Here is a 21,785-nt window from a genome sequence, read left to right on the forward strand (position 1 = left end):
ACAGATGTGGGAGCTGGTCCCCAAACATCTGAAAAAACAAGTTGCAAAGGTGCGGTAGAAACACTAAATGAAATAGGATATGGCAACTGATGACTTCTAGCTTGTTGACATGGATCACAAACAGACTCAACACTAGACTCATGAGAGTAGGGAAGTTTATTCTTGCTAAGAACGAGCTTGACAATAGCTGATGAAGGATGACCTAATCTACTGTGCCACTTTGCTGAAGAAGGCTTGACAGCAACAAAAGCTTGTTTATTTGATGATGATGACGAAGATATGAGTGGGTAGAGACCTCCCACACACTTGCCCCTAAGAAGCACTCTCCTCGTGTCCAAGTCCTTTACCAAAAAGAAATAAGGATAGAATTCAATAAGAACACGATTATCAAGAGTAAATCTATGAACTGAAAGAAGATTTTTTGATGTTGAGGGGACATACAGAACTCTTTTTAGATGCACATTTTTAATGGGGTTTTTGACAATTGAACTACCAACATGAGTGATTTTCATACCAGAACCGCTAGCAGTATGCACTTGGTCATGTCCACGATACTTGTCTCTGATCGTCAGCTTGTCGAGCTCCCCTGTGATGTGATTTGTGGCGCCCGTGTCCGCATACCAGTTCGTGTCGACACCGTAGGAGTCGGTGACCATGTTGGCCCCCTTCTCCTCATGTTCATCTTCATCATCATATCGATGCCAACAATCACGAGCACCTCCTGGATGATGCTTGAAGCAAATTTGACATTCTGGATAGTCTCGAACTTGCTGACGCTGTTGCTGTGGGCGACCGCGACCACCATTGCCGCCGCTATTTCCACCAGATGGAGTTGGGGAGGGGCGCCTGCCTCGGCCGCGCCCTCTATTGTTGCTGCGCCCGCGGCCTCTGTAGCCGCGCCCGCGCCCCCTGTAGGCTAAGTTTGCTGAGGTTTTGAACCCTGCATCTGGACCGTCGCCGAGCATCTCCACGCGCTGATCAAACGCTGCTATCTGGGCGAACAAGTCATCAACTGAGATCTGATTTTTTACTGCGCTAATGGCTGCCACAACAGGGTCATAGTCCCTGTCGAGCCCGGCAAGGACATAATCCACCATCTCTGGGTCCGAGACGGGGCGCCCTGCCGCTGCAAGCTCATCTCCTAGGTTCTTCATCCTGGAGATGAAAGCACTACTAGAAATAGAGCCTTTTTTTGTGTTGGTGATGGCAATCCTCAGGTTGGTGATGCGCGATTGGGACTGCGAGGCAAACAAGGTGGTGATGGCAGTCCAGAGATCGAAGGTCGTCTCTTTGCTCGCAACTTGGGCGAGAATCTCCATTGAAAGAGAATTCAGGAGGTTGCTAAGGACTTGCTGGTCCTTTGAGATCCACTGAGCATACAGAGGATTGGGTTCGGTGGTGACGGTTTTGTCCGTCTGCTGCTGCTGCACCGTCTTCGATGGAGGTGCGTCTGATCCGTCCAGGAGGCCGGTGACCTGCGCTCCTCGCAGGCCCGGCATGACCTATGCCTTCCAAAGGATGAAGTTGGTCTTGGTGAGCTTCTCTGATGGGAGCGCGCCAAGGTTGAGGGAGGCGGTGGATGACGACGACATGGCGATGGCGAGGATGATCGAGGAAGGATGGCGAGGGTGATCGAGGAAGGAGGTAGCAGGCTAGATCGATAGGAAGAGGATGTCTCTGTATATCATATTGAATTCATGCTCCAGCCAACTCATCCAAAAGTACGAACTAATGGAGGGAGGCGGGCAATATATTTCAACAGAGTTCATGTCCAATGACGATCGTGCAAGGGAGGAGGCAGATAAGGGGACGGAGACAGGGGGGTGCGAGCAGGGGTCAGACACCCCCCATCGCTTCGCCCCCCTACTATGGAGTTACGGAAACTACTATACGTATAAATTGGCAGCATGCATTTAATTATAGCACTAATTAAGGATTAAGCCCAACAAATATACACGGCCCAATAAAAAGGAAAGACCTATTTGGACATATGGCCATGTACGTACCTACGAGGCCCTAGGCCATCTGCATTGGACGAGGGTACAGAGCAGGGATGATTCCTATCTTCTACTCATGCCGTCGCCGCCGTCTCGCCTGACAGGAAGGAAACTACCGCCTGAACTGGTCGATCTCTGGTTCTTTGCAGTCTGAAACCTGAAGGTACGACATATACACGATCTGAATCCTAAAAGCATCAATCTCCGTGGCCCTCAAGAGATGATGGCTTCCGTGCTGGATTTTCATAGGTACTGACTGGATTGCTGGCGCCATTGAAGCAATGCACTGCGGCGGCCCTGCCGCGGCATCTAGGCATCCGATCGTTGTTTGTTAATTATGTCTACGCATCAAGGTTCAACAATATACAAGCTCCACTCTTATGAATTAAGATTGATTACTGTATTTACATTTTTACTGATGACTTATTCAATTTACTTACGTAGAAGACAAAGATGATATATTTATCAAACGATGTAAGATTATTACCTAATTATCCTTTTTTGTCAATGATTTTCACTGTGATAACAAACAGATCATGAGCCTTAGACCCTGATCATGTTATATTCGTTTTTATTCTACTTTTTTGAAAAGAAAACGTGTACTCGACGGGCTGTGCCTTCTATTAGAATAATCTATCATGTTCCCTTCGCCCCCCTATGTCCAAATCTTGGCTCTGCCCCTGCAGATATTAGGGAGAAGCTGCAGCGTGACGCTGCGAGGCGGTAAGAGGTGTCGCCTACATTCAGGGGGACAAATGTGGAGTCACCGGATAAGAGTTTCCTCCCGCTTTGTATTCCAAAGCAACCAACATTGTACACATCGCATTGCTGGAGCGATCAGCACAACAAGCCCAAAAGAAAAAGAAGAACAAAAAAATGCCAACAGCGGCAGTTCGACAAAGCGCGGAAGACCCGCCACTGTCGCACCCTTCGACAACAAACCACCACAGCCCGAGGCTTCGATCTGCCGTGTACAAATCAGCACCTCCAAGAAGGGATGCGACGCCGACGACGCTGCCGCCCAACGAGTCCTAGGGTTTCCCTCGGTACGCGGAGGGAAGTGGGGGTTGGCTACCACCGACACCCTCCAAGAAGGAATAATGGCACACGACGGTGTCACAGCATCGGAGCCGAACGAACCGGCAAGGATTTCTCCCGCGCTCCAAACCAAACCGCCCAACTGGAGCCTACCAGCCAAACCACCACCCAACATCATGTGCCATCGCGGTTGTGCTGCCACCCACGCCGTCTCACTGCGAGCACCAACACGAGGCCAAGAAGACCGGAGACAAGAGCCAAGCGACGGGACCAGCAACACCATGGATGAGCGGGTGGGAACCACCTCCACCCCCGTCGTGCGAGAGGCCCGCACCTCCGGCACCGTCGCGGTCATCGTCCGGAGACGGCAGCAGGTCATACAAGGTCACCACTGGCCCGGCCAGGCCCGAAATGGGCCCGAAGCCCCGCCAGCACCCAGCCGCTCACCGCCGCTCCCCCCTCCTGGGAGTCACGCCGCAGACCCGCCCCGCTGCCGGCCCACCCGTGGTGCTAGATCTGAATCGAGGCTACAGAAAGATGACCAGTTTCAGTCTGGCCGGGATGGCGGCTGGGGCGGCGGCTTTGAAAAATTCTTACTCAAGAATTTGAGAAATTGTTAAATGTGACATGAAAAATGTTGACCATGTATTCAGAAAATGTTAATCTTGTATTTGAAAACTGTTAATCAAGCATTTGAAAAAAGTTTAATGTATATTTAAAAATATTGACATGTGTCCGATAAATGTTAATATTATTTGAGAAATATGATACGTGTATTAGAAAAAATATACTAGATATATATACCAAAAATGTGTAAAGACAACAATGAAAACAGGAGAGAAAAGAAAAGAAAACCAAGAAAAAACAAAACCAAAGAAAAGAAAAGGAAAAAAACTAGTCAAAAACCGAAAAAGAAACAAAGGAAAACAAAGAAAAATTACCTGCAAAAATAAAGAAAACAAAGAAAAAATTCCTCTAGTAACAAAGAAATGAAACGAATAAAACAAATGAAAAAGCAAGAAAAAACAAAAGCAAAAAACTCAGAAAACCGGTGAAAACCCGACTCTGTTTCTTTAGCAAGGTCGTGACATTCTAATTAATAAAAATTGAATGTTGGCTGAGTGGCTAGCAATGCAACGCTAGCAGGTCGGATCAATTTCCGCGCACGACCATTTTTCTTTATTTCTTTTAGCACGAAATAGGCCAGCCCGCAACTGTAGAGGCTTCTTCAAGTCCGAAGAAAGACTCGCTGTAAGCGGGATATAGCTTTTGCACGCTAGAAGCAAGACATAGTGGTCCCCACCTTACATCAAACAGAACACAAACCATCCGAAATCCTAAAAAATGATCAATCAGTGGGACACGACGTTTTGGCTCTCGGGTGCATATGCATCCGAGATGAATAGTAAATTCATTAAAAAAATAAAGGAATTCAAAAAATATCTGAATTTTCGTGTGATGCTAAATGCTCATGCCTGTGAAGTCCATGCCAAATTCATGGAGTTTGGACATTTCAGTAGCTCTCAGCAAAAAAGATAAATTTTGAGCTTAAAAAAGGTTTACTGTTCATGTACTATTTTGAACTTTTTTTTGTTTTGAGCTCCTCGGATGTCCGAACAAAATGAAATTTTGTATGAACATCTCGCATTACAACTGTTTTTATATTTAAGTACTTATTAAATTTACTGTTCATCGGACGCAGATGAGCCTGGACACCGAATTGAATATCCCTCGATCAGTGGGAATACAGAGCTCTCGCGGCTGTGGTGGGCCGCCGGGCCAAGAGAGGGGGAGATGGGTGCCGAGCCGATTGGATGGATCACCCGGCGCCGCTGCAGCGAGGAGTGGGTCGATGGGGTCTAGGAGGCAGGGGAAGAGGCTCCCATCGGCATAGTCCGGCAGGCAGCGGCGGCAATCCGGCGGATCCTTGCTTGTCCTTCATTATCTCCTAGCATATTCTTCCGGGTATTTTTGTCGATTTAAATTTAGTTAATTCTGCAACTAGCGTCTCGATAAGTAAAATAAAAACGACGAGCATCCTTGTTTAGTTGAGGCGCGTCAGGATCAAAAGGCGTGGACGGCTCCTTGTACCAAAGGTTGGCACCAGCTGTTTAGCTAAAATAAACAGGCATCGCATGCTGGCTCGTCCGCCAAGGTTACATCTAACATTGGTTACAGTTTTTGTCATTCAAATTAAGATAAACAGGCATCACATTGGTTACAGTTTTTAACATTGGTTATAGTTCGCATGCTGGCTCGTCCGCACAGGTTAGATCTAACATTGGTTATAGTTCCTGTACGTTCAGATTAAGATAAACGGGCATCACATGCTGGCTCGTCCACCAATTTCAGATCTGACAGTGGTTATAGCTATCATACACTTCGATGAATGAATGTAACCTTGGATGCTTCCCCATTTGCTCATTTGTAATTAGTACACAACGGTAGCAATGCTTCTTTGTCTTCCTAGTTCACACCGGTTTGTTTGAGAAAATGAGTAAATGGGGGGAAGAAAGTGCCATCGGCGCAGTTCGTTTTGGTCTCATCGGCATCTGTCGGTAATCCAACGGATCCTTTCTTGTTCTTACCGTCTTTTTTTCTTGACTTAATTTACTTAATCCTGCATCTCGCGTCTTGAAAATTAATAAAATTAAAAGAGAACGGCATCCTTTTTACTAGTGGTCACAAGGCATGGACGGCTCCTCATACAAACGCTTAGCAGGGTCTGGGTAATTAAAATTAAATCTCAGACATGCTGGCTCGTCCACCAAGTTTAGATCTAACATTACTTATAAATTGTTTTTCACTTCGGTTGAAGAAAGAATCCTCGGAGGCGTCCCCACTCCAGCTCGTCCACCAAGTTTAGATCTAACATTACTGACTGTACAACGGTCGCAATGACGTTATTAGGTCCTTGTGTTTTCAACACTCCAGCTCGATCCCCACGATCTCTGCTCTTAATTTAGAGACCAATCTTATACAGTTTGATTAAGATTAACATGCTGGCTCGTCCACCAATTTCAGATCTAACAGTAGCCTTGGATGCGTCCCCACTGAGTGCACAACGATGACGACGCTGCTCGCCACAACCGTGAGCTATGTAACTATGATGCTCTTGATATAGAGACCATCTTCTTGGATGCCTCCTCCGGTGCATCGTGTGAGGCCGAGGTCACGGATGGCGTTTCAAATAGTTCAAGTGGCAAAGGAATCTGAATCTTTTGTTGCACCCCCGAAAAAGCTGACTGAATCTTTTATTGCACTGCATATCTGGAGTAGTAGTGCTATCAAGTGGAACCTGCCTGCCCCTGGCTTGGAACAGCTATAAAATGACCCAGCAAGGGCTCTTCTGAGATGCACTCACATTGCTACCTTTCTTCCCAAAACTACTCACACTAAACTCCCACCGCACTCACCAACTAGCTAGCCTAGCCGGCCGGCGGAGGAGATGGAGGTGGCTATCGGTGCGGCGAACTGGCTCGTTGGCAAGCTGCTGGATAAGCTGTCCAATGACTTGGTCGCCTCATATGTGGCCAGCTCCGAGCTCGGCCCCAACTCCGAGCAGATCAAAACCAAGCTGAAGTACATGCAAGGGCTGCTGCACGCGGCCCAGGACAGGGATGTGAGAGGCAACCCTGGCCTGCAGAGCTTGCTGCAAGACCTGAGCAAGAAGGCAGATGAGGCTGAGGATGCTCTCGATGAGCTCCATTACTTCCTGATCCAAGACCAGTTGGATGGCACCAAGGAGGCCGCCTCAGAGCTCGGTGATGGCCTCCATGGTCATGCTCTCCATGTTCGCCATGCTGCTTGCTCCACTATCGGTAACTGGCTTACATGCTTTTCTTGCTCGCATACACAAGATGATGATTATATTGATGCTACTGTGGTTGCCACAAATAACCCACAAGATGCAACCAGGTCTAATAGTGGTAATGATGGTGGACATGTTGGGAAGCTCAAATTTGATAGAGTAGCCATGTCCAACAAAATCAAGTCTGTGATAGAGAGCATACACATCCTATGTGATCCTGTCTCTGACTTGCTGAATAAAATCCCAAATAGTAATACATCTATTACCATGAAAAGAGCCCCCACGGGTTCAGTAGCTGCACAAGATAAATTGTATGGGAGGCGAGTCATCTTTGAGCAAACTGTAAGTGCGCTCACTGGTAGCAAATATCTTGATGAAACCCTTTCAGTTCTTCCTTTTGTTGGCCCCGGGGGTATGGGAAAGACAACTTTCACCCAACACTTGTATAATGATAAAGGGGTTGAAGAGCACTTCACTGTGAGGGTCTGGGTATGTGTCTCAACTGATTTTGGTGTGCTCAACCTAACCAGACAGATCCTTAGATGCATATCTGCAACTGAAAAGGAAGAACACAGCTGCACAGTTGAAACAACCAATCTAGACCAGCTTCAAAAATCCATTGCAGAGAGACTGAAGTCCAAACGGTTTTTAATTGTCTTGGATGACATTTGGAAATGCAATAGTGAAAGTGATTGGAACAACTTGTTAGCTCCATTTAAAAAGGGGGAGACAAAGGGCAGCATGGTTCTTGTCACTACTAGATTTCCATCTATAGCACATATGGTGAAAACAACAGATCTGGTAGAACTGCATGGTTTGGAGCATAATGAATTCTTTGAGTTCTTTGAAACATGTATATTTGGTCATAGCAAACCTGCGCATTATGAAGATGACTTAATTGATGTTGCAAGAGAAATTGCAAAGAAACTAAAGGGTTCACCACTAGCAGCCAACACAGTTGGTCGGTTATTGAGGAAAAACCTTTCTCGGGACTATTGGATGGGAGTTCTTGAAAAGAATGAGTGGAAAAATGCAAAAGATGATGATGATATTATGCCTTCTTTGAAAATTAGTTATGATTACCTTCCTTTCCTTCTTAAAAAATGTTTTTCATATTTTTCTCTCTTCCCTGAAGATTATAAGTTTTATAATTTAGAAATTACTAGCTATTGGATCGCGATTGGTATCTTACACTCTAGTTGCCAAGACAATAATAATTACTTAGAAGAACTAGTGGATAATGGTTTTCTCATGAAGGGAGTTGATAAGTCTGGCGATCAATACTATGTGATCACTAGTAGAAAATAGGGCTTAGGTCACAGAGCAGTTTTCACATTAGCCCCGGTTCAGTCACGAACCGGGACTAATGTGAGCATTGGTCCCGGTTCGTGCGGCCAGGGGCCTGCCGGGCCTCGTGGGGGCATTGGTCCCGGTTCGTCCGGACCCTTTGGTCCCGGTTGGTGGTACAAACCGGGACTAATGGGCCACGCTCCTGGCCCACCACCCTTTAGTCCCGGTTCATACCACAAACCGGGACTAAAGGGCTGGTCCTATTTGCGGCCAGTGTTTAGTCCCACCTCGCCAACCGAAGGGCGCTCACACCAGTTTATAAGCCCGTCCCTCTATGCCTTGTTGAGCTTCTCTTAAAGTGAAAATAGATGCCCTTATACAGGGAATTTCACCTAAATTCACAGTAAATTGAAATTTACTGTGAATTTAGGTTTAATTTTGAACACACAAAAAGTCAGTAGTTCAAATAAGTTTTAAAAAATGAAATCCCTTTGTAACAGACGAGTTTCCGGATGAAATCCTGATACTTTGAAAGAGATTGTCCGTTTTGTACACGAAGTGCATCCAGTTTTTGCCGTAACCCTCTCAACTTTCTTGCACATGCTATGTGGATGAAATGATGATATCATGCCAACTTTCAACCTTTTCAGAGTTCATTTGAAATGCTTTTCAATTTTAGGGTCTTATAGCTCAAAATAATTAGTAAATGCATGAAAAATAACAAATGAAGTCAGAAAGGATTGAAAAATGATGATGTGGCTTTGAATGGTGCATTTTGAACACACACAAAGTCAGTAGTTCAAATAAGTTTTAAAAAATGAAATCCCTTTGTAACAGACGAGTTTCCGGATGAAATCCTGATACTTTGAAAGAGATTGGCCGTTTTGTACACGAAGTGCATCCAGTTTTTGCCGTAACCCTCTCAACTTTCTTGCACATGCTATGTGGATGAAATGATGATATCATGCCAACTTTCAACCTTTTCAGAGTTCATTTGAAATGCTTTTCAATTTTAGGGTCTTATAGCTCAAAATAATTAGTAAATGCATAAAAAATAACAAATGAAGTCAGAAAGGATTGAAAAATTATGATGTGGCTTTGAATGATGCATTTTGAACACACAAAAAGTCAGGAGTTCAAATAAGTTTTAAAAAATGAAATCCCTTTGTAACAGACGAGTTTCCGTATGAAATTTAAACTATTCAAATTTGGAAACTAATGGAGTAACAGAAAGTTTATAATTATTCTGAGCTAAAAGCAAAAAGAATAAAAAAATAAAGCAAAAATCAAAAGAAAATAAATAATTCAAAAAACAAAAAAATACTGGAAAAAATAAAAAAATGCCGCCTAATGGGCCACACAGCCTGCATACGACTAGAAACCCATCTGCACATGGGCCAGGATTCAGGCCCGCAGGCCCAATAGGCCCAACATGGCAGTGACAAAGGTAGGCATGTAATGCCTGCATATTAGAGAGGAGCTCAGCACCTGAGCTGCAACGCAGCTTATAAACAGGTGCTGAGCTCTCTCAGCTAGCGAGGTGGGACTAAACTTCCCACCGCACCGCGCCAGCACATTAGTCCCGGTTGGTGCCTCCAACCGGAACTAATGCCGACCCTTTGGTCCCGGTTGGTGCCACCAACCGGGACCAAAGCCCTCTGCTTCCCGCCCTTTGCGCTGGTGAAAAGAGGCCTTTGGGCGGGAAGCAGAGGGCTTTGGTCCCGGTTGGTGCCACCAACCGGGACCAAAGGGTGGGCATTGGTTCCGGTTTGTGCCTTGAACCGGGACCAAAGCCTTTGCTATATAAGCCAGCACTTAGGAAATTTTCAGATTTCCATCGCCAGTTTCCCCCCGCCCGACGACGCCGTGAGCTCGATCTACGCCGCCAGGCTGCCCCGCCGCCGTCGCCGTCGCCCGTGCCCCCGAGCCCACGCCATCGCCCGTCGTCGTCGCCGTCGGCCTCCGCCGCGCGCCCCCGAGCCGTCGCCCGTACGTCACCGTCGCCCTCCGCCCCCGGCCCGCCGCGGTCGCCGTCGCCCTCCGCCACCCACGCCGTCGCCCTCCGCCGCCCACGCCGTCGCCCGATGTGAGCCGCCGCCACGCCATGGCTCTGTTTATTTTTTTCATATAATTTGTATTATTTTTTTGTTCATTGCATTTTTTCATATATATAATGTATATATATATGTATGTGGTAGCTATATGATGAATGGATGTGGCTATGTATGTATGAATATAATGTTCATACAATTTTATAGAACTATGTATGTATGAATATAATGTACCTATATGATTTTAGGTTAGTGCTTAGTAGTTGAACTAGCTAGTTGATTTAATAAAAACTATTTTATTAAATTTTACGATATATAGAAGTAGTTTATTTTTAGTAAGAACTACTTTATTTTATATATTTATAGTAAGTGCTTAGTAGTTGAACTAGTTGATTAATTAATGGAACTATTTTATTAAATTTAATATATATAGAAGTAGTTTATTTTTAGTAAGAACTACTTTATTTTATTTATTTATAGTAAGTGCTTAGTAGTTGAACTAGTTGATTAATTAATAAAACTACTTTATTTTATTTATAGTAAGTGCTTAATTAGTAGTTGAACTAGTTGATTTAACAAAACTAGTTTATTTTACTATAGAAGTAGTTTATTTTTAGCAAGGAAATTAATAGAACTAGTTTGTTTTTTTAGTTAAAGCAATTATTCCCGCATCGACGTCGACGATGCCTATCCCGCATCCTCGTCGTCGACTCGGCGGAGGAGGCCGGCTTGATCAGAGGGGCCATGTCCGGGACTGGGCTCCGCCGGGCTGGTTTTGGGAGGTGCATCCGGTGGGCGTAGGTTGGTGAGGAACCAGCCCGTCGTTGACCCGATCCTTGTTTGGTGGCGCTCGCGTGGGCCAGTGACGGTGCCGAGGCTTCCGGACACCGCGGAGGTGGTACGTCACCGTGTCAGCGAGGAGGACCAGCACGTCCGTCGCTACATGGTTGCGTTGGAGGGCAGGTTCGACAATACCTGGCAGGTTCTTCAGGGATCTCACTGGAGCTATGATCCTGTGATGGTTCCGTCCCTTTGGGTGTCCACCGCCCGCGCCGATACCCGTCGGGCGCTACTGTTCTAGCTGTACTAGCGATGCTATATGTATGATAGTATTCGAGGTGTATTAGTGATAATATTCGACGATGTACGGACGCATGAAGATGATGTAGTTTTGCTTATAATTGAATGCATCCTAATTTGAATACTACTTTATTTTGTGATTTGATTTTGCTTATTGAATGCTCAAAGTGGAAAACTACTCCGATCCTACTTTGAATGCTAAAATTGGAGAGCACTATGATTAGTTGATAGCTTATAGGGTTTTTGTTTTCGCAGAAATCTAGGAGCCCCCGGCCCCTCCATCATCCCCGCCGTCGTCCCCGTCACCGCCCCCTCCGACATCGAGGTGAGACCAGCCAAATCCTCTTTTAGAAAGATAATTAAACGATATTTCGGGTTGACTGTAAGTCTGTCGAGTCTCCACCATATATGAGAGGACGAAGAATCCCGACTGTTGTCGTGGGGGTAGCTTCTCCTTCGTTCCCGTGTGCTAGACAATTTGGTGTAATGCACTCGAGAACGAAAGGAGGAGCTACCATCACCGACGGTCGCAAATGTCAGAGAGGAATCAGTGAGGGAGAGTTCCACCATATATATATATATATGAGAGGACGAAGAATCCCGACTGTTGTCGTGGGGGTCGCTTCTCCTTTGTTCCCGTGTGCTAGACATTTTGGTGTAATGCACACGGGGACAAAGGGAGGAGCGACCATCACCAACGGTCGAATGTATACACCACGTGAGCTGAGAGTTTTCAATAAAAGACTCGACAAACCGATAGTCAACCCGTGATGAATAATAATGATCTAACTTAGGTTTTTTAGTACATATATTTAATTGTAGATGTTTAATATTTGAATTATGAACATAGGAAATGTCGTACTCGGACGACGAAAGTCTCCCGAGGGAGTGCGACTGGTGCCACGACGACCGAGGTCAGTGCGACAGGCCTCACCTGGACGAAGATCGGCGCTTCAGTATTAAGCTGGAGGAGACCTTCGATGTTGAAACGGTACGCAACGACGACAAGTGTTATTTTTTCGTAATTAAGCACGACTTCAACTATTTCAACGTGTACTTTACATTTTTTACAATTCGGCTAGCTTATCCCATGCCATGCAAGACGCTACGTCTTGGAGAGGATGGGTTTTGAAGACCATGAAAGTATGGAAACAAAGAAAATTCACCTAAGGACCCATCATGATATAGATTTTGAAGTAAAGCTGTATAATTCTGAGAGCGTAACCCATTTTGGTTGCAAAAATTGGGAAGCATTTTGCAAGATGTATGGTTTTGATGAGGGTATGCTTGTCACCATGGATCTTGGTGATCCTGACATCGAGCAAGACAATGTGGACATTTGGGTCCTTGTTGATACGCCTCCAATTCTACCGCTATGTGAGTTTCTCAAACATAGTTATTAGCTAATTTATATTGTTCATTTCAAAATAGTTGACAGCTTATTTTCATTGACAGCTTATTTTGATTGTTCAAACAATGTGCGGAACATGGTAGACAGAACCTACTACACCGATGGCTCTGAGTTAACTTATAAGGAGAAAACTCATCTGGTCGGATTTTGTACTGATATTGAGAATTACAATATCTACAATCAAACTCCTCAACATTATGGTCAATACGTGCCACTAGTGCACGTGTTGAACTACGGTAACTACTATGGAGATACCCTGGTAAGATTTCTTACTATTACGACATCCGTGCATATTTTGCATAGTTCTAAAACTAGTACATCATTGCTAACTATGAAGTTATTACTATGTTTTTCAACAGATAATCCCAGAGGATTGTGTGCCTCATTTGATGTATCAGAATGGTAGGCTTGATGTTTTGAATATACAACCAGGTCATCCTACGAATCTCAACTGTCCATACCGGATTTCTAAAAGAAGTGGAGACATGCAAATCAAAGAATGGAAAAAATGTATGGACAGTCGCAAGGAGGTTCTTGGAAGCAAAAGAAAGCGAGGCGCAAGAATTGGAGACAGGATGATCTCCATTCTCGATAATGGAGAGTCAGGGTCTATATTGTTTTATGCTATTTTACATTAAAGAGGGTATTTCGGTCCTACCTAATACTGATGATCATGTGCTAAGAACAATTAAGTAGGGTTGGTTCGATGACAGTGAGGATGATGATCGTATGACTTGTTATTAATAACGAGTAGAAGTTGTATGATGATGATTAGTAGGACTTGTTATTATATATGATGATGCATGATGCGCGCATGAAGAGTTATTATATATCAGCGGGTGAAATGAACATGGATTGGATTGAAGTGAAGGCAACATGCATGTGGTGCGTGTCGAAAGTAGTACAATCCAAACTTGATCAAGTTAGGATTAGTATTACTTTCGACATGCACCACATGTTGCCTTCACTTCAATCTAAGCCATGTTTAGGCATAGCAGTACGTAGCGTTGGTAAACCAAGCATGGAGATATAAGAGAGGAAACTTCTCTCTAATAGCTACCTAATAACAACCTAAATTAACCCCCCAAAACCCCCTAAACCCCCCCCCCCTCTTTTAAAAAAAAAAACAAAAACCCCAGCCCCTGAAATGCTGACGCGTGGATGCCTATTGGTCCCGGTTGGTGTCACCAACCGGGACCAAAGGCCCTCCGTCCTGGGCTGGCCGCAGCGGCCACGTGGAGGACCTTCTGTCCCGGTTCGGGTAAGAACCGGGACTAAAGACCAAGGCCATTAGTAACGACCTTTTAGTCCCGGTTCACAACCGGGACAGAAGGCCCTCATGAACCGGGACAATAGGCCCTTTTTCTACTAGTGGATGCACGATTTATTGCATGAACTGTCCCAGAGTGTTTCATCACAAGAATGTGTGAATATAAGTAGTTTAAGTTTTAGGGTTGATGATATCCCACGATCTGTTAAACACCTGTCGATCACCACAAAGAATATATATGATGAAAGTTTTGGGGAGGAAATAGGTAAACTGAAGCACATGGTAGACGTTGCAAATTTGCGTTCTTTGATGATTTTTGGATTACATGTTTCAACAATAGATAATATTTTAAAAGATACATTTGAAGAAATAAAGCGTCTCCGGGTTCTAATTATAGCAATGAACACTCCAGAATCTTTGCCAAGCTATTTTTCAAACCTTTTCCACCTCCAATTCCTTAAAATTAGCTCACCTCGTCGCTTAGAAGAAATGGCTTTACCTAGCACATTGTCTAGATTTTACCACTTGAAATTCCTAGACCTCAATGGCTGAAGTGGTAGTAAAAAGTTGCCTAAAGACATTAGCCGCTTTGTGAATTTACAACATTTTCTTTCTTCCAAAAAACTCCATTCCAATATTCCTGAGGTTGGAAAGATGAAATGCTTACATGAGTTAAAAGAGTTCAATGTTAAGAATGAGGGTGTTGGATTTGAAATGAAAGAGCTAGGGGAGTTGATAGAGCTCGAGGGTAAACTCAGTATATGCAATCTTGAAACTGTGGCCTCCAAGGAAGAAGCTAGTGATGCCAAACTGAGAAACAAAAGAAATCTGAAAGAGTTGAGATTAGTATGGGGTACAAAGCAACAGACTATAGATGATGATGTTCTTGATGGTCTTCAACCACACGCTAATCTTAGGGTGCTTGGCATTATAAATCCCGGTTTTGTTCGTTGTCCTAGATGGTTGTGTGGTGATATTAGCACAAAAAGGTTGGAGTCTCTTCATCTAGAGGGTCTTTCTTGGTGTCCTCTTCCAGCTTTTGAGCAGCTACCACACCTCAGCAGTATCACTTTCAAAAATATTGCCGGGATGAGTGTGTTCGGGCCTGGCATTAGTGGTGTTACAGAAAGAAGCTTCATGCACCTAAAGACACTTGAGTTTGAGAATATGCCAGAACTTGTGGAGTGGGTCGGGGAACCTAATAGCCATTTGTTTTCAAGGCTTGAAAGCATCAAGTTTCGAGGTTGTCCCCTTCTTAGCTTGTTTCCCTTCTTGGAGTGCTCTCACCGTTTTACCAACCTGTGTAGTCTTCACATTGTTGACTGCCCTGAGCTGTCTCACTTTCCTCCCATGCCTCACACCACTACACTGACAGATGTGTGTGTAAGTAACGCTAGCTCAGTGTTGCGGTACGATGCAAAAGAATTCAGTATTAATGGGTATAATGGTGTTTTGTCCTTCCACAATATGGATAAAGTGGAGGTTATGATAATTACGGATGTGTCACACATTTTGTTTTCAGACCTCCAAAAACTAGACTCGCTGAGAAGTAACATTTCGAAATATGCGACGACATGTTTTCTACAGAAGTGGATAACAGTGTCGTCCTCCATTCAGTTTTGAATCTTAGGATGGAGAGATTACGTATTACTGGAGAATTGTTTTCAAAGGTGTTAAACTGTTTTCCAGCTCTTTCCAAGCTTAGCATCTTTTCATGTAAGAGCCTTGAACTTCTGACTGTGGAGGATGGAGGACTCTCGGGCCTCACGATGCTCCAATCTTTTAAAGCATTCTGTTGTGGGAAGTTGTTCTCTCGGTGGCCCAAGGGAGAAGTATGTGTAGGATCTCATGCCATCAAGCCTTTCCCTACTTCCCTCAAGTGGCTCTCAAACCTCACGTCTCTCACCAGTCTAAGCCTGAATAATTGTGAAGAATTAACAATGGATGGGTTCAATCCTCTCATCACAGTCAACCTCAAACAATTGGCCATAGTTTCTAGGCACGAGGAACAAGGGAACATCTCTATAGTAGGGGATCTGCTCTCACAGATTGCAAGGAGCAAATTAATGCATGCAGGTTCATTCCAGCTGGAAGAATTTGAGGTGGATAGCATCTCGGCAGTGCTTACTGTTCCCATCTGCAGCCACCTTGCCACTACCATGCACACATTGAAGTTCAGTAATGATCCGTGGGTGACAACCTTCACGGAAGAGCAAGACCGAGCACTGCAGCTCCTCACTTCCCTCCAACATCTTGAATTTGGATATTGCATAAATCTGCAGTCACTCCCTCAAGGGTTACGTGGCCTTTCTTCTCTGAAAATATTGAAAAATTCAGGCGCCCCCCCCCCCCCCCCCCCCCCCCCCCCCCCCGAGTTCATGGTGATCTGGACAATGAGTTCAGCTATAATAGGCAATTGAATGGCAAAGGTCCAGAGTGGCAGCTGCAGTGTTAAGGAGAGGACATTGAATTGCCCTCATCATCATGACCATCTTATTCCTCGGCTGACAAGTGAGCAACAGGTAAACACTTACCATTCAGGCACTTTCTTCTATTCATTCGAGACTTGAGCAGAGCTCAGATCGGAGAAGAATGACCTCCAGATTCCCTTTATTGGAACTATGTTGCTTTTCATTTTGTGTTGAATTGGTCAGGTGCTCTTTTACTAAAGATCACGTTGTTTTTGTAGGAATCCTTCCTCTCTTGTGTATTAGTGCATTGATAATCTTCTTCAGACTTCTGGATAGACTTCTTAAGAAACATGTACGTAACCCGCCCACAGAGCTTTCCAATGTTGCGAGCTTTACTTTTATAAATAATGTTCTGATTATGATGTTCTTTCGCTCAGGAACAGGCTGAACATGTAGATATGTTTATAATGTTCAGTGGTGTTTGTTCATCATCAGTTCTTTGTTTTTAGTATCAAGTAATAAAGGAGGTATGCCACACTATCTTTGTAGTGTCACATACTATTACGCGACTGTAATGCTTTATTATAGTTTGGAATATAATCCTAACTTCCACATTATGGAACGCTGCAGGTTCTGTACTTGACTTCCATGGTCCATTTCCCAATTCATTTATGCACTCATTGGTCGCAACAAGTATCCAAACATGTATTCTAAAGCTTAAGACATGGTATCCTATTCTGTGTTCAGGACTCAGTGACAAATACTGGTGCATATCTGTTTTGACATATTGATTTCATATGCTTTCATGGCTTATGACTTATTGGTCAGAAGAAGTATCCAAAACATGTATTCTGAAGCTTAAGACATGGTATGCTATTCTGTGTTCAGGACTCGGTGGCAAATGCTGGTACATATCTGTTTTGACTTATTGATTTCATATGCTTAAGATATACTCCCTCCGTCCGGAAATACTTGTCATCAAAATGAATAAAAGGGGATGTATCTAGATGTATATTAGTTCTAGATACATCCCTTTTTATCAATTTGGATGACAAGTATTTTCGGGCGGAGGGAGTATTTCAATTAATATACCCAATTCTGCAGTTAACTCATGAAGTGCAATTATTGAGATTCTGCAGAACAATTGCAAGGGCTCTGTGAGTTAGCAAATCTGCATTCAGGACAGCTCTTCCATCCAAATAATAGCAGTGAAGGAAGATTTTTCTGAAGCAGCAACTCAATAAAGGTTAGTTGGCCGTTCTGTCAGTCAAAAGTGGCAAATCCAATGTTGTATATGCTGGCTTTTGGGGTTTGCATCACATTGACTTGTCAACTTGGTGTAACGGTCCAGGTTTTCCGCTACCTGTGCTCCCTATTAATTGGCAAAGCCAAACCCGAAGAAAGCATGATTCAAGGTGTTATCATTATCAATATCAAACCCGAAGGTAGCCTAAACTTATTCATGAACATGTGCGCCATGAAGCAAAAGAAAGCAAAATAAAATTCAGTTCATAAGGGGGAATAGCTATCCAAACATGTGCTTCTCAGCTTAGATTGGAGGCATCATATTCTTCGTCCAGGACTCCTTGATCGATGCTAGTACGTAGTACGTGTTTTCACATAATCCTGCTGTGGACTCACAATAAATTGAATCTTTCTGCTGCCAGCTACTAGCAACCTAACATGTCTTGTATCTACTTTTCAGCGGAGTGGCAAACGCTTGTATGTGCACACTACAATTCCCCAATGCCAATGACACGCACCAAGCCATGACATTCCACTCCGAGAACAACACGCTTCCCGTGGCCTGTGCTCGCAAAACCGGGCCACCCTCGCGCTCCTCCCGGCACATGCTGCCCTCCACCGGGTGGTTTGTGCTGCCATGGCACTTGCTCGATGGATGCCAACCTCACCATCTGCCTCTGGTGTGCCCGCCTGCTAGCTGTCTCCTCTGCTACATTGCTACTCCCTGTAGTCTCAACTCGTACGTCGACGTCACCATCTTCGACTCTGGCAGGGCATGTACCCACGTCATTGGAGTAATCTGAGGCCAACACCGAGCTTCTGCAAATTTGACCAATCCACCATGTTGCAAATGAATGTAAGCCTTACTGATACGCAACAGTATTTCCTATGCTTTCCCATTACGTATTTGTCTTGATTTCAGTTTTTTTTTTCTGTCTTCAGTCCCTACAGTATGAACAGCTAGCTAGTCCCTACAGTAGGAACAACTATCTGATCATATATTCTGATGTTCAAAGTGGTATCATGTCCCATGTACAGGAATCCCTGACCAATGCTGGTACGTATTGTATCTGTTTTAACGGAATTATTTCCTTTGCTTTAATTTCGTACAAAAGATTTCAGTACACTAGATTCTGCTGTTATCTTGTGCATAAACTGAATTTTGCTACTGGCAACTAGCAGCCTAACCTGTTCTGTACGTGATGTACTTTACAGCGGAGCGGCAACTGCTTCTATGTGTACGACACCCTCGATGTTCACCGCGTCATGCGCCTCTGGCGTGTTCACCTGCGCGCTAGCTCCGCCCTCCGCCTCCTATGTCAGCAACCTCACCATCTTCAACTCCGTCGCTGCCTGGCCCCACATTGCCGGCGTAATTTGTGGCCAACACCGAGCGGACTGTCCATCTCTTTTGCGTGGTCATCCTCCATGCCGTGATGTTCTAGGCAAGCAGCAGCTAGCACATGCTAATTTAGCTCCAACAGCGTGACATTGGTATACCTTCAGTGTAGCCGTTACATAAATGAGACTTCGCAGGCATGAACATTATTGATCATCACCTTCCTTGTAAAAGAAGGCGCGACGGTTCATCGCGTAGATACTAAAATATATATTGTGTATGTAACACTGAGACACCAAGACATCAAGAAATGTGTCTCGTTTGAATAGCTTGGCAAATCTTACAGAGCCATTCTTGAACTACATATCTTCCTTCTCTGTATAAATACTAGGCAGACCCCATGAAGGCAACTGAATGTACAAAAATAGGAGAGTAGTCACTAGGCAATCAAATAGGAGAGTAGATCACCAAGTCTTTGGCAGCTATTTGCTTGATGTTACATTTTGAGTTAATAGGAATGCCCCCTATACCACATGACACATGTGGTAAGCAATCCAAACAATTAAAAAAAAATAAAACCCTCTATCAAAAAAGCCTTTGGCAGCAAGCTAGCATAGCTACTTCTTTATACAGTACTACGTGGCTCCGAAGCTAATACGATAACTAGAGGAAGCCTGCGTTTCAAATTCCCTCCCTCCTCCCTTCCCGCTGCCGTCGCCGGCGCCCGCGGCCGGCTTAGCCCCGGGGCTGCTGGTGGCGGCGGCCTCCTGGCTCTTCCCCTCCTGGTCGCTCTCCGGCGCGGGCGGAGCTGCTCCGGGGGGTGCTATTAGGCGGCGGTGGTTTGGCGTGCCGGCGGGGTTCCGTGGTGCATGCAGGCGAGCAGTTGGGCGGCGGCGGGATCTGGCGTCGTCTGCTCGACCCAGATCTGGGCCCTTCGGGCCCCATCTGGGCCTGGGCGGTCCGGCGGCGGGGATGGTCTCCGGCGTGGCTTCTGGGAGGCAGGGGAGAAGCGACGAGTGGCTGGGTGCCGGCGGCGCTGACGCCGGCCTGCTGCATCGCGGCCGGCGGGGCTTAACAGGCCTGCTTCGGGCCTGGCTGGGCCAGGGGTGGCCCGGCATGCCCCGCTGCCGCGTCCGGACGGCTACCGCGACGGTGCCGGAGGCGCGGGCCTCCCGCGCGACGGCGGTGGAGGTGGTTCCCTCCCGCTCGGCGTCGGTGTTGCTGCTCCTGTCGTGGTGAGCTTCTCCCCGGTCCTCTTGGCCTCGTGGTGGTGTTTGTAGTGAGGCGGCGTGGGTGGCGGCGCTACTGCGTTGGCGCATGGTGGTGGGCGACAGTTTGGCGGGTCGGTTCCGTCCGGTTGGGCGGTTGGGGTTGGAATGCGGGAGAAATCCCTGCCGGCTTCGGCCCCGACGCGGTGACACCTGCGGGTGCCACCATTCCTTCCTTGAGGGTGTCGGTGGTATCCACCCCCCACCTCCCTCCGTGTGCCGGGGGAAACCCGAGGACTCGTCCGGGCAGCAGCGTCGTCGGTGTCGCATCCCTTCTTGGAGGTGCTGCTTGGTACGCGGCAGTTCGGAGCCTCGGTCTGTGGTGGTCTGTATCCGGTGGGCGCCGTGGTGGCGGGTCATCCGCGCTTTTGCCGAGCTGCCGTGGTTGGCATTTGTTTCTTCTTCTTTTTCTTTTGGTGTGTTGTGCTGCTCGCCACGGCGTTCTCTGTCTCGGTGTTGGTTGCTTTGGAATACAAAGCGGGGGAAACCCTTTTTCGGTACAGTACTACGTACGGCTCATGAGCTTGATGAAAAGATTTAAGTGTACTTAATTAGTTACCCGTATAGATCATCGATCGACTATGATAATTCATCCGCGTCGCGCTTGCACCATACTATACGATGGAACGAGACATTGATCCATAAGCACAGTCATTTAGTAGTATTAGTTAATTAGCACAATTAATGTCAATGAAAATACAGTAGAGCGCTTTAATTGCATTTGAAGAGGCAGGGCGATCGATACCTACCATCTCCAATTCTTTTATTTTTCTTTGGCCATCGTTTTTCTTTTGTTCCTGCAGAAAATGAGAGGTGCAAGAAATAAAAACCTGAGGTGTGATGTTACATGGGTTGCGTCTTTGGTCATTATTGTGCCACATGTGCTTGAAACATAAATAAGAACCCCCTATAAGAAACACATGATGGAATGTAACGTTAATCGCGACTAATTATCACTCCTCCTAAAAGAAAGACTAATTATCACTCTATTTTCTCCTCACCAAAAATTATGTTTAATTCAAATATTCATTATTGTGATCAATTTAATAAACGTCAAAGGTGGATTCGGAAGGATCGATGTTTTATCTTGTAAGGCATTGTTTTACCATCAAGTGGTCGTAGAGTGCTCTTCTTGTTACCTAGCTTGTGCCAAAATCTGCCTAAATGCTATGTGAAACATTAAAATTGCTAATTTGGTTTTGCTAGTGTCTATTCACCCCTCTCTAGACTACCCTTTCCATACCACAAATACGCTACTACAGCATCATTCAGTGATGCCTATGCGAACCTCAAGAAAAATGTTTTGGGTGTGTCAAACAGCCAACACCAATAGTTTCCCTGCCATTTGAAAGGGACCAAAATATCATGGCATTAGCTTGACTGTACTGTATGAATATCATGCATATACCAGAGAATAAAATAGGGCATGGTACACTATGTTAACATTACAAGAACATAATGTATTGCCCCCCCTCCCCCACCCCCAAGAAAATAACAAACATATTTTCTCTCCATTGATTACAAATATTGGCGTATACTCCCTCCGTCCCGAGAAAGCCTGTCCCTCAAATGAA

General features: G+C 45.3%; 1 protein-coding gene, 1 long non-coding RNA gene and 1 pseudogene across 2 annotated transcripts; all 3 read left to right on the forward strand.

Annotated features, from left to right (window-relative positions):
- Nucleotides 1–6,412: 6,412 nt before the first annotated feature.
- Nucleotides 6,413–9,784, forward strand: LOC109739848 (putative disease resistance protein RGA3). Its single transcript, XM_045230211.2, has one exon. The coding sequence runs from the start codon at nt 6,484–6,486 to the stop codon at nt 8,152–8,154; it is 1,671 nt and encodes a 556-aa protein (XP_045086146.1). The 5' UTR covers nt 6,413–6,483; the 3' UTR covers nt 8,155–9,784.
- A 937-nt stretch (nt 9,785–10,721) lies between these two features.
- LOC141026334 (uncharacterized) lies at nt 10,722–13,491 on the forward strand. The gene is made up of 4 exons (XR_012188286.1): nt 10,722–11,592; nt 12,118–12,644; nt 12,723–12,937; nt 13,038–13,491. It is a non-coding gene; the product is annotated as an uncharacterized lncRNA (long non-coding RNA).
- A 548-nt stretch (nt 13,492–14,039) lies between these two features.
- Nucleotides 14,040–17,150, forward strand: LOC141026258 (uncharacterized; annotated as a pseudogene).
- The last annotated feature ends 4,635 nt before the right edge of the window (nt 17,151–21,785 follow it).

Source organism: Aegilops tauschii, chromosome 6 (genome assembly GCF_002575655.3).
Source record: "Aegilops tauschii subsp. strangulata cultivar AL8/78 chromosome 6, Aet v6.0, whole genome shotgun sequence".
NCBI classification, from domain to species: domain Eukaryota; kingdom Viridiplantae; phylum Streptophyta; class Magnoliopsida; order Poales; family Poaceae; genus Aegilops; species Aegilops tauschii.